Source organism: Coenobita brevimanus, chromosome 92, assembly GCF_032717465.1.
Source record: "Coenobita brevimanus isolate Jiangsu-jjx chromosome 92, ASM3271746v2, whole genome shotgun sequence".
NCBI lineage: Eukaryota > Metazoa > Arthropoda > Malacostraca > Decapoda > Coenobitidae > Coenobita > Coenobita brevimanus.
The window spans coordinates 8,347,222-8,361,219 of NC_137045.1; the positions used below are offsets into that span (position 1 = coordinate 8,347,222).

The 13,998-nt window shown below is 42.4% G+C and overlaps 1 protein-coding gene across 2 annotated transcripts in view; it reads right to left on the reverse strand.

Annotated features, from left to right (window-relative positions):
• The window catches only part of casp (Fas associated factor casp), a 72,174-nt gene that overhangs the window by 37,173 nt on the left and 21,003 nt on the right, over positions 1–13,998 (reverse strand). For both annotated transcript variants that reach the window (XM_080282139.1, XM_080282140.1), the window contains exons 5-6: positions 6,526–6,650; positions 4,044–4,254 (exon numbers count right to left, since the gene is read on the reverse strand). In XM_080282139.1, coding sequence (XP_080138265.1) covers positions 4,044–4,254; positions 6,526–6,650 — 336 coding nt within the window. The remainder of the gene's footprint in view (positions 1–4,043; positions 4,255–6,525; positions 6,651–13,998) is intronic.

Sequence of the window (13,998 nt, forward strand, 5' to 3'; positions counted from 1 at the left end):
CACCACCATCATATAAACTCTTGATGGCACCTAGCAACTTATCATCTACACCATACATGCAAAAAGCCTTCATCAATCCTTCTCTGTCTAATTTGTTGTATGCTTTTTCCAGACCCATCAATGCCATAAACACCTTATAGTCCTTCTCACAAGCCTTCTGAACTATCAGTCTCACTGCAAATATTTGATCCACACATCCTCTACCATTTCTAAAGCCGCCCTGTTCGTCACTCACTAAGACTTCTGATATCTCTCTTACACTCTCTATACTAATTCTTCCATATACCTTCCCTACAACACTCAGTTGACTTATACCAGGATAATTCTTGCACTCACTTTGCTCACCTTTATTTTTGTACAGTAGTACAATCACTGCCTTTTTCCACTCTACTGGCACAGTTTCACTCATCCATGCCTTCTTACATATCTCCAACACACACTTCATTCAGCTCTCTCCACTACACTTAATTCTCTGCATAAACCTCATCAACCCCAGCTGCTTTCCCATTTTCAGCCGCTTCACAGTGTTCTTTGCCTCTGCGAGTGTCACGTTTCCTGGCACTGCATTCCTTCTCTGTACACCCCCAAAACCAATCATAATAACCATCACTTTGCTCTCTCTGTTCTCATTCATCAGACTCTCAAAATATTCTTTCCACTTGATTCTTACTTCATCCCCACTGGCTAATAATCTACCACTTGCATCCTTCACACTCACATTTCTCTCCACTGTCACTTCTACATTTCCGCACCGCGTTCCAGAATAACTCCCTGTTTTCTGAGTAATTTGCGTTCATTTTTCTTCCTAGATCATTATTTACCTCCTTCTTTTTCCTCTTCACTGGTCTCTTGACATGCTTCTTGCTCTCAATATATTCAGTTCTTATTTCAACTGAACCCCAGTCCTGTACCCACTTTAGCCACTTCTTTGTCTTTTCCTACACTGCTCTTTTAACCTCTTCATCCCACCACGCCGTACCTTTCTTCTTTGCTGTTACTCTTGCCACACCACACACCACTTTAGCATTTCTAACTAAGCAATCCCTACATGCATTCCATTTGCTGTTCAGATCCATTTCATTCCAGTTCACTAATTCTAACTCCTCCCCTACTTTGGCCCTGTATTCATCTGCCATCTCTTTGATCCTCAGTTTCTCGACTTTCAGTCTCTATCCCTGACAGCTCCTTTCTCTCTTGGTCCACCTCACTCCACTCAGCTTGATCTTTCATACCACACTCATATGACCTGACAAGCCTCCACATCGTCCTCTCACTGCCCTCATACAAGCAACAATTCCCAGTATCGATTGCTCTCATGACTGGAATGTCACTCAGCCATATTGCAGAACTTCTGCCCATCAGAATTCTTTCGTTTCCTGAACTGCATCTCTCTGGAACTTGCTTCCTCAGAGTTGTTTCCCTCCAAACTTCAACCCACAGCTGTTCAAGTCTAACTGTTACAGAATTTTATAAACAGAGGAAACCAGTAATCTGGTGTATGGATTATTTTTTTTTTTTTATTCATTTGTTTTTCCTTCCTCTGTTCTCTTAAAAAAAAAAAAAAAAAAAAAAAAAAGCGAACATGCAGCCAATCAGGCTCCTTTCAACATGATCTCCATTCTCTCTATACCATGTATATTTTTGTGCATCTTTGTGTTTGAAATAAAAATTACAATTGCACAACCTTCTTTCCTGACACATGTCCTTTGGTCACTTCCAATTATCATTCTCTTGTGGTGGTCCATTATTACCCATTATATCATCCATCCACTCACTCAATGTAGTGCTGCTCTTTGATGACTGCCCTTTCCTCTCTTCCTTCCTTCCTCTTCTGGCTTTCTTTCCTTCATTCCTTCCTCTTCCTTCTGTCTATGGGTGACTCTACACTGAGTGACAAGACAAATGGTTTCCTGTACACCAGGACACCACTTATTACACTGGGTGGTAACCATATAACCAAACTATGAAGCCTGATAATTTAATGGGTAACTAAGGCACTCCAATCAGATTGAACCTGTGCAGGTTTATATCCAAGGGGTGGTTGGGGTTTATTGCTCAAGTAATGCCACTCAGGGATAAGTGAGGCTGGTCACTCACATCTTAAATGTCCGGACCAACTTGCCTAGCCCCAGGCTCCAACACTCTTCATGGGGCAACACAGGATTAGATGATGATGATATATCACTCACAGGACCAGTGCCTACTCTCCCACTGATGTCACCCATTACAAACACTTTATAACTGCTAGGCATTTCTCCTACTACTTCATCTAGCTCATTCAAAAACCTGTCTTTCTCTGCCTCACTCATGTCATCACACGGTGCATACACTACAATGACTGCCACTTTCACCTTCTCAAACTTGAAACTGACATCCATACACCACAAGCTGACACATTTGTAGTCTATCACTCCACTCTGCCCCACTTCATTCATCAACAAAGCAACTCCTACCTTGCATCTTCCATGCCCATTCATGTTCAACCTTACACATTTTACAGCCTCCCACTCCACTTCACACCCTTTCACCTTGGTTTCACACAATGCCATTAGGGCATATGCTGATATAAATTTCATAATGACAAAACAGGCTTTTATATCAAAAAGCCATTTTCCCTCCCATACTAGGTTACTGACATATGCAAGTCTGTGATCCCTTGTATTTTATATGAGCTACTGTGAGGGCTGGAGTAAGTGTGTAAATCCAAGAACATGGTTGGATATGTGTAAATCCAAGAACATGGTTGGATATGATAAGTGAATGTGCTAATAAACATGGTAGTGAAACTGAGTAATGAAAAGAAATTACCAAGGGAAGAATAGGATGGATGAATGAGCAAACGGAAGAGTACTAAGAGTAAGAGATACGAGAGGACAAAGTAGCCTCCAGGTGATCCTGTTGTGACCATTCTCTATCAGGGGTTCCCAAGAAAGACAAGGGCAACTGGTCATGACTGTGTATGGAGATGCACATGATATGGACTGCACCCCTTTTTAATTTGGTAGTTACTGGAAATGTTTCAATACCACATACAGTATAAAAGCATATACTTTGTGTGTGGATAGTTTAAAACTTCCATGTGGAACTGGGAAACATTGAGCCAGAGGCTGTGTTGCCCATTTTGACTGACAAAGCTTATGTTTATGTTTTCCTGCTCCTATATCTCTCTCTCACCAAAAGTATGTGATGATAATAACGTTACCCTGGAATGTTCATCTGATCTGAAGTGAAGGCCAAATATTCCCCCTTGTATGACATATGAAAAGCTACAAGATCTTCTTCTAACAATTAACTAGACAGGGTTGAGCATCTTACAGATCACCTTATATTTCAGCACATATACAGTAGTCTATCAATCTATCTATAGCCAGAAGCCAGTATCCCATAAGGGATGGCCATTTGACACTGAGTTAGGTATTTTACGGGAAGAATCATTAACACTCTGACAACCCATTTGCTGATACATTGAGAACATGTATGGGTTGGTTATATGGTTAACATCCAGTATTGTAAATGGTTTCCTGGCTTACACAAAACCATATGGCTTGTCACTCGACATAAAGCCACCTGAAAAGGAAAGAAGAGTAATAAAATGTGATAGAAAAGACAAAAGAAATAGGAAGAATGGAGGGCAGATACAGATAAGAATGATAAAGGCGAAGGAAGAAACAAGCAGCACTACATCCAGCAAGTGGATGATGGTTGCCATCGCCTACCACACACACATAGTAGCACCTTCACAAATTAATACCGGTAATAAATAGGTCATCATATTTACAATCACACAGCCAATCTAAAACTGGAAAGACACAGATGACACATATAAGGCAGTAAATGTCCTACATTCAGTTTGTTTTTATCTGAGAGAATTTGGCCACTCTCATAACTGGAATGCTAAGTTGTGGTTGCATGAAATTTTATGAGACTTAGTAATGTGATGGGAATGGGTCTCAAAAGTTATTAGTAAGATCAGTACTCCAATTTAAATTCGGCTGAAAGGGGTTAGAGATCATCACATATGAACAAAAGTGATAGAAACGCACATTCTCCTGATCAATGTTGGGTGGCCATCCCGTCCACTGCTGGTGGCGGACAGGGATACCAGTGAGGTCATGTACATCACCCTTCACTTCCCTGATAAGTCGCGTTCCAGGAAACCTTAAACTGAAATCTTTTCCTTCAGCTTCATCATGAATAAGCAGAAGGTATTCTGATGCCCCACTCCCACCACTGCTCCGGTGTGCTCCGTTGAGCCTGGATAGAGAAGAAAAACATGAGAAAAGTGTAATAACCAATACATAAATTCAATGCACTAAATCGGAGCCCCAGATTTATATATGAGTTCTGTTTGTGAAGGCAATACATAAGCTGGAAAATAAGTGAACTTAAAAGTATTCTTAAGGTTGCAAATAAACACCAGAAAAAGATGCTAAAACACAAAAAACTACAATATTACAATGTATCTGCAAACTGGATAACGATACCATATATGAAATACAGTAATAAAAATGACTAAATATTACAAATAAAACCATAATTTACCTTGAATACCTACAAAATCAAAATTACATAAATCAGATATACAGTATGGTACATAATATGGGTTACCAGAACCACTTTACAAACATTTGTAAAACAGTCATTATAAACCTATCCTTGAACTAATGGATGGCTGTCTTTATCATGCTACTGATGCTGCTCTTGTATATACCACAGTATGATTATACAGTATACGTATAGTAATGAAACTCTGAACAGTGAAAAACATTTTCAGTGAAATTACAAGTGCAACCAGTGAGGGCCCTATAGATGACATATCAAGTTTGGTTCAGATTATTAGCTCATATTCTCTAATGAAAGAAAATGGCCACTGCTGACTGGAAGGCATAATATTTGCATGACATAATATGTCATACTTATGTACATGTTGTACAACATGAGAGGCACAACAGTATTTAAAAGGGGTAAGACTGACTGACGTTTGTTGTCCCTCGCTGTGATGTCCAACAGAAACTCCTAAGTCTTTTGTCCATCGGCGGCTAAGTTACAACATCACGAAATCCTTTAATGTTCTATCAGGAGTGGAGAGGCCCATGACAGCATAGTTTCAATGAGTAACCTGTCATTTGCCTCTGAAGTGGCACTGTGTGAGTGGCAAACCTCAACAAATCCTTGGACTTGACCATGATGAGCAATACCATCATGTTGTAGTGCCTTAATACTCACATGACAACCAAGGCTCAATTTGGGGATTACATATTCACCACACAATGTAGCAAAGAGTTTGCTGGAATACATGATTCACTCAGCTTGTCACTCCTACTCACATGTAGTTAGTACATACTCCAATGTACGAGGGGATGGTGGCTGCCTCCATCTACGTAGTCTCTGCACATATCCTTAACAGTCCCACCTCTAATGCTCTCACCCATGACTTTTCAAACTCATGTTCTACCAAATTCTTATGCCTATACATTACTGTGGGCACTCAAATACCTTTACAAAGTCTTCCTGCAGTCTCTACGGACAACTTTGTTCTGTATCATGCACAATCATCTTTTCTTTTCTTTTCTTCTTGAGCCATTCTATTGTATTCTTCACTTCCTCTTCGCATTTAGCTCTTGCATCAACACATTTATAATTTTCCATCAATTACACTCTTTCTTCATACACCTACACACCACAATGAAAGTTGCATTACTATTCTATTCTATTTTCTACATTAATTTTTAGATGACTCCACTCGCAAATATTCAATCCGATCCAAATATTCAAAATTCTTTTAAAACAGTCTACAAAGCTCTCATTCACTATCAGTAAACAGCACAGCATCAACTGTATCCAACATCTTAAAAAATATTCCCATCCCTACCCATCAAAATTTATGTTGGCTTCTCTCATCATCTTGTATTTGTATCATATATAATGTAAAGTTCTGAAGTAATCAAAGACACAATACCTGTACTGTGCAAATATATAGGTCTCTTGTGCTTGTCCATCTATTTTTACAAAATACGAACTCACCATCACTCTAACTAACGTATAATTTCAACCTAACACAGAGGTGGGTAAAATCAGGCCCTTTAAACCAAATTCAAACCAATGAATGTCTGCTTGTTAAATCAGGTAAACTCATTGGTCTTCCAACTGAGTCAATGAAGGCAGGCCAGAATTTCTTGCATTTTACTAATTTCACAGCTATGAACCTCTGGCTCATTTCAAGTACTGTTACCATAAATCCATCTGCAGTCTTACCTTCTCAAAGACTATCCTATGGCTGCCACCACAGTTAAACTTCATTCGTCAACAGTTTTATATGTATTCAGTCATAGCACACTCTCCTCCCAATACAATTTCCCTTTAATCTATTCTCAAATTCCAATCATTTTTATCTTGGTCTTTCTAAACTCAATCTAAAATCACATCTCCCAAAAAGTACTTAAGTAAATTCAAAAAAAAAAAAAAAATCACATACTGTCATGACTAAAGACCACTGTAGTAAGAATCTGTTTCTGCATGCCTTACCTTTCATAGTAGTTATGGTAAGGGACAGCAGGCTGAGTGTTGAGGGAGAGGGTGCGAGACTCCGGCAGAATGTCGGGGGTGATAACCGTGCTGTCATCAACAACTGTCTTGAACCCTTCCAGCACCTGCAGTCCCATTTGACAAACAACTGTTATAGTACGCATGCCCAAAAGATCTCGTAAATGAACCTAAATACAAATCAATAACAAGACAACCCTATTGCTAAATAAATGTAAAATGCATGTGTGAAATTATCAGTGAAGAGTTTTAACATATGTGTTTAACCCCTAGACACCAGGCTATTTATACCACGGTTGTCCTCTCACTACGGCCAATTTTCACAAAATTGCTTGTTTTCAAATCTTAATATCTCGGAAAGAGTTACAATTAGGGAAACAAATTAAAAACAATATTGCTCAACAACTATTCTTCTTGCGAATAAAAGCATCCCCAGGTCTGTAGATGGTCGCGTCAGTGAGTACAGACATGAATAAGACTAAGTAACTTTTGACATGCGAGGCAGGATGTATTCATGTGTGTGCACACAGCCCCCACTTTGGCTTTGTTCTCGATGTGATAACTTCTCCATTACTAGATAAACTTGATACAGTTGCATCCAAGGCATGGCCTATGGCACTATCACTGGACCCTTTCCTTGTATCCTTGGAAAGAAGCTTGGCATGGGTGGATGGGGCAAGGGGTCCATGTGAGGCCAGAACGGAATCAGACGAGAGTAAGAAAGCATCATCCTACACCTGACAAAGTCACAAAGACAACTGAGGTATGCTTGCCTCAGGTGGCAGGAGCCTGTCCCGACCCTTTGGTGACAAGGTCATGTGGCAGCCACTTCAATCTATGGCACGAAAACATTCGCGGTTATATCCAACACTCAGTGTCATCGATCCACAGATTTTACATTGCATATAACCGTTCCCCAGCGGGTATGAGTTAAAGTAGTTTTAACAAGTGACCCCCCCCCCAATCAATGATCCCAATCAGATGGTGGGCAAGAACAAATCTCAGCTACTGATAACCGTTGTGCCTGGCAATCAAATTTGAAAAAGCTGTCTTATCCCCTTCAATATAATGATACCCTTTCTCATTTTATTCTTTCTACCCCTCAACTATTTTATCCAGATCATGAGACTTTTCAAACTGGAGAGGATAGACATAGACTCACTGACCCTTTCACTACTAGAGATCCTAAATCCATCCATCCATCCATAATCAAATCCTATGTCGCCCCATGAGGAGTGTAGGAATCCGGGGCTAGGCAAGTTGGTCCTGACATTTAAGATGAAAGTGACCAGCCTCACACATCCCTGAGTGGCATTATGTGAGCAATAAACCCCAACCAATCCTTGGATATAAACCTACATAGTCTCAATCCAATTGGAGCACCTTAATTACCCACTAAACAATTCGGTTATATGGTTACCACCCAGTGTAGTAAATGGTTTCCTGGTGTACAGGACTCTGTTTGGCTTGTCACTCAGTGTAGAGTCACCCACTGAGTAAAACCATCTGGAGGAAGCAAAAATAAAATGGAAAGGACGTCCTCCAGTTTATGGGGTTAAATATCACTCCAAGCACTATGGAAACACTGTTTCCTCCCAAAGGTAAATCTTCACTGTACACTTGGCTCTTAAAACAACTTCAACAAGAAAATTTACACATACATCCCTCTACTATCCAGATGCCCAATAACCGGACACCCCACTACCCGGACATTTTGAGCCTAGGACTTCGTAATCCCAAAATTGCCTAACAAACTTAAATTTTTTTTTTTTAATCTGAATTCTTTTCCCCCCGTAATCTGAACTTGGCATGTGGCGCAGACCAGTTGTGTTCTGCTGCACAGTTCCGCAAACGTCTGGCAGGGCAACGCTGGTTCCTCCCCATTTCCTGCCCATTCTACATCGTGAGTGCATGCTCGTCACCATGGCTGCCCACGTGCTCGCTTTTGTTGTGGTGCCCTACCAGCTGCAGGCTCTGCTGATCCTCTCCTGCCTCTTCTTCATGTGCATGATGATAGCCCTGCCGGCCAAGAGGAGGAAACAAGTGGTTCTGACTCTGGAGAAGAAGAGGGAGATATTGGACAAGGTGGACACGGGATGGTAGACATCACGCATCCTCAGTGAATTCAACCTGGCGCGCTCTACACTGTTTGATATCAAGAGATACCAGGACAGACTTACCCAATACACAGCTGACTTCACATCGATGACCAACCGCAATGTGGAGAGGAAGGTTATGTTCACTCCCTCGTTTGCAGAAATCGACCCCTCCATGCTGATTTGGTATCGTCAATAACGTGCTGCTGGTGTGCTGGTGCGTGGTACGGAGCTGAAGATTGCTGCTGAGAAGTTCGTAAGGCTTCACGATGCCCCAGACTTCAAAGCATCCGAGGGTTGGCTCTTTGCCTTCAAGGTACAGCATGGACTTACCAACTGTGAGACCCAAGGCAAAGCTCTGGATGCCAATGAGGATAGAGTAGAGGAGTTTCAGCAGAAGGTGAAGGGCTTGATCGACAGGGAGGGACTCACTCTCGGTCAAGTCTACAACGCTGATGAAACTGGTCTATTCTATCACTCGTTGCCAATGAACACTTTAGCAGAGTAGACGAAGAAGCAAGTACCTGGCCGCAAGCTTTGCAAACAATGGATATCTGCTTTGTGTTGTGCCAATGCTAATGGCATGCACTGGCTCAAGCCCGTTATTGTTGGCCGTGCAAAGCAGCCTTTGTGTCTTCAGGGGGCGATGGATGTCCTTCCTGTCGTGCAGTACCATTCTTTGAAGGCTTGGTTCACAGCCAGTATCATCAATGACTGGTTTCACTGCCACTTCATCAAGGAGGTCATCCATTACAAGACGAACACACTGGGAGTCCCGCGCAACCAAGTAAAGGCCCTCCTTCTGGACAATGCACCTGCGCATCCGTCCGACAAGGAGTTGGTGGCTGAGAATGGCCACATTAGGTGTATGTTACTACCACCTAATATGACTGCTCTCATCCAACCATGGACCAAGGAGTGATCGTGGCAATGAAGAGGCTGTACTGTAGGAAGTTCCTGGACGAGGTGATGGTTGTTCTCGAGGACAAGGACGAGCGCAGGGAGGGACGGGACACGTGAGGTCAGCGAACTTTGGAAAACATTCGCTGTTACAACATCAAGTCTGCCATCTACAACTGGGCCAGTGCATGGAGGGAAGTCTCTGTCAAGATTCCGGAAAATGGCTGGTCTCGTATGCTTCTCAGAGCTGATGTGGTGCACGAATTTCTAGGTTTTGACGTGGATGACTTCCATGCACGTCTTCATGCGGCTGGCGACGATATTGATGTGGATGAAGTGCATGAGTGATTGGATAATGACAAGGGCGATCCTGGGTATCAGATCATGTCTGATATCGAGATCATATCTTCAGTTGCAGGTACAAGTACCCCGCTTGAAGATTCCGACGAGGAAAGCGATGATGATGCAGACTTCTCTCAGCGTGCCAGTACTCCAGCCATTCCCAAGCTGAGTGCAATCCAGGAGCACATCGAGTTTGTTCTTGACTACCTGGAACACCTGGACTGCAACAGAGAGATGGGGCCCTTGGGACTTGTGGAGGAAGTGCGCGCTTTTAGGCAGTGCATCGTGTCAGGACCAACTGCCTAGCCTCGGGCTCCTACACTCCTCATGGGGCAACGTAGGATTGGATGATGGATGGATGGATGGATCATCAATCGCCAGAATTGTCATTTCTTGCATCAATCAACCACTGACAGTTTTTCAGGCCTGTTACCCCCGCCGTGCCCGGCCCTAGCTCCACACCGCTGCCTCCCCAAGACAGGCCTTCCACCTCTAAGCCACAGCCCAGCACATTACCCACGGTGGAGTTGCCACTGGACATGAGTTTGCGCCTCTCTACAGAGTCGTCTGCATTGGGTAGTCCATCACCACATCCCAGAGACGCACCCCTCGGCCACCTGCGTCGCATACTCTCGGACTCTGACAGTGAATAAACAGCAAAAACTCGCCACTAGACCACACTTGAATTCACAGTGTTGTGCAGTGTAAAGAACAGTGCGCAGTGTTAAGAAATTAGAATTCAGAGTGCAAAGACTTAAGTGCAGAGTGCAACACTGATTTAATTAAAGTACAATACAGTCATGTGAGAAAAGAATGTGCAGTGTTAAGAAATTAGAATTCAGAGTGCAAGTGACTAGGAGCAGTGCAAGACTTGATTACTGCAGGTACTTCAGGTGCACCTTTTTACTATCAGAGTCTGAGAGGAGGCGGGATATTCATCGAGATGGCCATGGACTTGTCGTAAGTACCTAGAATAATTTTAAATAGTGTACTGTATTTTCCATACTCACCTCTAAAACCTGATTCTCTGGTTCCTTTGCATTTATCTCACTCTTTTATGTCCCTTATTTGTGTGAATAGGCCCTTAAATAGGTGATACGCATGTCCAGTAGGGAGTTATGTAGATGTTTTTCTGAGTTACGCTGGGTTAGGGTCCATAAGTAGCAGTTCAGGAAGCAGGAGACCAGTATCCGGACACCCCACTTTCCGGACGCACCTTTGGCTCTATTACATCGGATATTGGAGGGATTACTGTATTGTCAAGCACCACTTGAATAAAGGAGATCTTGTGGTAAGGAGTGGCTACAATCAAATCGCCCCTATGTCGCCCCATCCCCTGAAATTTCGCAGCCCTCCCCCCGCCTTACACCCCCCTCTCTCATATACCTCTCTGCTCCATCCCTCCTGATTCTGTTTTTTGAGGTTTTAACTACTGACTCCATAATTATTATTACTGGTATGGAATCAGTTATTCTACAGAGAGAAAAAAAAGGACCTAAGGCTAAGAGACAGCCACGAAAAATCACTCTGATGATTTACTAACAATATTATTTCAGAAAAAAGTGTTAGGAGAGGATAAATGAAAGAAAAGTCACAGTACAGGGGAAGCAAAGCCAATTAATCCTGTTTATATGAAAGGTACGGCATGGTGAGATGAAGAGGTTAAGACAGCAGTGGAGGAAAAGAGGAAGAAGTGGCTAGAGTGATTACAGGACAGGGGTGCAAGTGAAAAAAGAACTGAACATACTGAGAGCAAGAAGCACATAAAAAGACTAGTGAGAAGCAAAAAGGAGGAGGCAAATGATGACCTGGGAAGAAAAATGAATGCAAACTACTCTGAAAATAGGAAGTTATTCCGGAAAGAGGTGCGGAAACATAGAAGTGAAAGCGGAAAGAAATGTGATGGTGTGAAGGGTGCAGGTGGTAGATTATTAACCAATAGGGATGAAGTAAGGACCAGATGGAAAGAAGATTTTTAAAGCCAAATGAATGGGAACAGAGAGAGCAGAGCAGCTGTAAAAATGATTGGTTATGGGGGTGTGCAAAGAAGGAATGCAGTGCCAGGAAGCGTGACCCTCACACAGGTGAAGAGAGCTATGAAGCGGCTGAAAAATGGGAAAGCAGCTGGGGTTGATGAGGTAAATGCAGAGATGATTAAGTGTAGTGGACAGAGTGGAATGAAGTGCTTGCTGGAGATATGTAGGAGACATGGATGAGTGAAACTGTGCCTGGATAGTGGAAAATGGCTGTGATTGTACCCCTGTACAAAACTAAAAGTGAGCAATGTGAGTGCAAGAATTACTATGCCATAAGTTTATTGAGTGTGGCTGGAAAGATATATGGAAGAATTATTATAAAGTAAGAGAGATATCAGAAGTCCTAGTGAGTGATGAAAGGGTGGCTTTAGGAGGGGCAGAGGATGTGTGAATCAAATTTTTGCAGTTAGACAGATAGTGGAGAAGCCTTGTAAGAATGACTATAAGGCATTCATGGATCTGGAAAACGGCTACAACAAAGTAGACAGAGAAGGACTGTGGAAGGTTTTGCACATGTATGGTGTAAAGGGTAAAGCTGCTGGGTGCTGTCAAAAGTTTTTATGATGGTAGTGATACATGTGTAAGGTTAAAGGGCATCTAAATGAATGGTTCACAATCAGTGTGGGCATGTGACAAGGTTGTGTGATGTCCCCATGGTTGTTCAATACATATAAGGATGAGGTGATGAGAGAGGTAAAAAACACGAGTAATAGAGAGGGGGATGGTTTTGGTAATGAATGGTGATGGATGGAATATCTCAAATTTGTTGTATGCTGATGATGCAGTAGTACTTGCAAATACCAGACAAGAGCTTGGTAGACTAGTGCTGAGTTTGGTGATGTCTGTGAGCATCGTGCCTTGAGAGTAAATGCAGAAAAGCCTAAAGTGATGGTTACTGAAAGAGAAGGTGACTCCCAGTGCGATGTTAGTGAATATAGAGATATATTATTGGTGAGAGTTCAAATACCTTGGTACAGTGACAGAAAAAAGAGAAAAATGTGCATAAGATGTGGAAATTAAAGTGACACCAGGATGAAAAGTAGCTGGTGCAATGATGGCCTTGATAAGAAACAGAGGCTTGAGTGTTGCAGTCTCACAAGGCTTGCATGGAGGAATGTTAGTGTCAACTTTAATACATGGATGTGAGACTGTGGTTTGGCATGAAAATGAAAAGTCGAGTGAGAGCAGTGGAGATGGGACTGCTGAGGAATGTGCGTGGAGCAGAGTGGATAGGATACGAAATAATGTGATTCATGCAAGAGTTGGAGTGAGGAAGTCTGTGGACACCAGAATCAAAGAGAGTGTACTGAGATGGTATGGTCATGTGGAGAGAATGGATAACAATAGAGTGGTGAAAAAGGTATATCTGAGCGAATTAGAAGGAGGGACAAGGCGAGGTAGGCCAAGGAGGAAGTGAAGAGATAAGGTGGATGAGAGTGTGATGAAGAGAGGTTTGGAAGTCAGTGAGGCTAGGAGACTGACAAGAGATCGAGCAGGCTTGATGAATATTGTGAGGAGAAGCACATGATCAGGGATTTAGCATCCCTTTTTAACGTGACAGCATCTGGACTGACTCTATCAGATATGTTTATGTGAAGCTACAGAACATGGGGAATGTTTTTAGTGTATCTAATTAAGCCAGGATTCCGGGGGGCTTGAATGGTGAGTGAATAGAAGCGTGGCCCATTGGAATGGGCAAATCTGGGCTGTCTGGAAACTGCTACTCCTCACCCTTCCATAAGGTGGGAAAGGAGGTCCAGATGATGATGATGATCAAGATATATGTGTGTCAATGTCACCACAATAACATTTTCGTTAATAATGGCATTTTCCATAAATGCTATTATGCACTGTTTGGATGAGCCTACTGTAGATTATACACCTCTAGATTTTTTACCTGTAAAGAGACCCAATGTTCTCTTAAATTTGCACTCCCCCCCTCCCACCACCACCACACACACACACACACACACACACACACACACACACACACACACACACACACACACACACACACACACACAAAAGCTGAAATGGTGTTGATGCTGGCCATGAAGGTTGTTGCTTCCGGCAACTCTCCA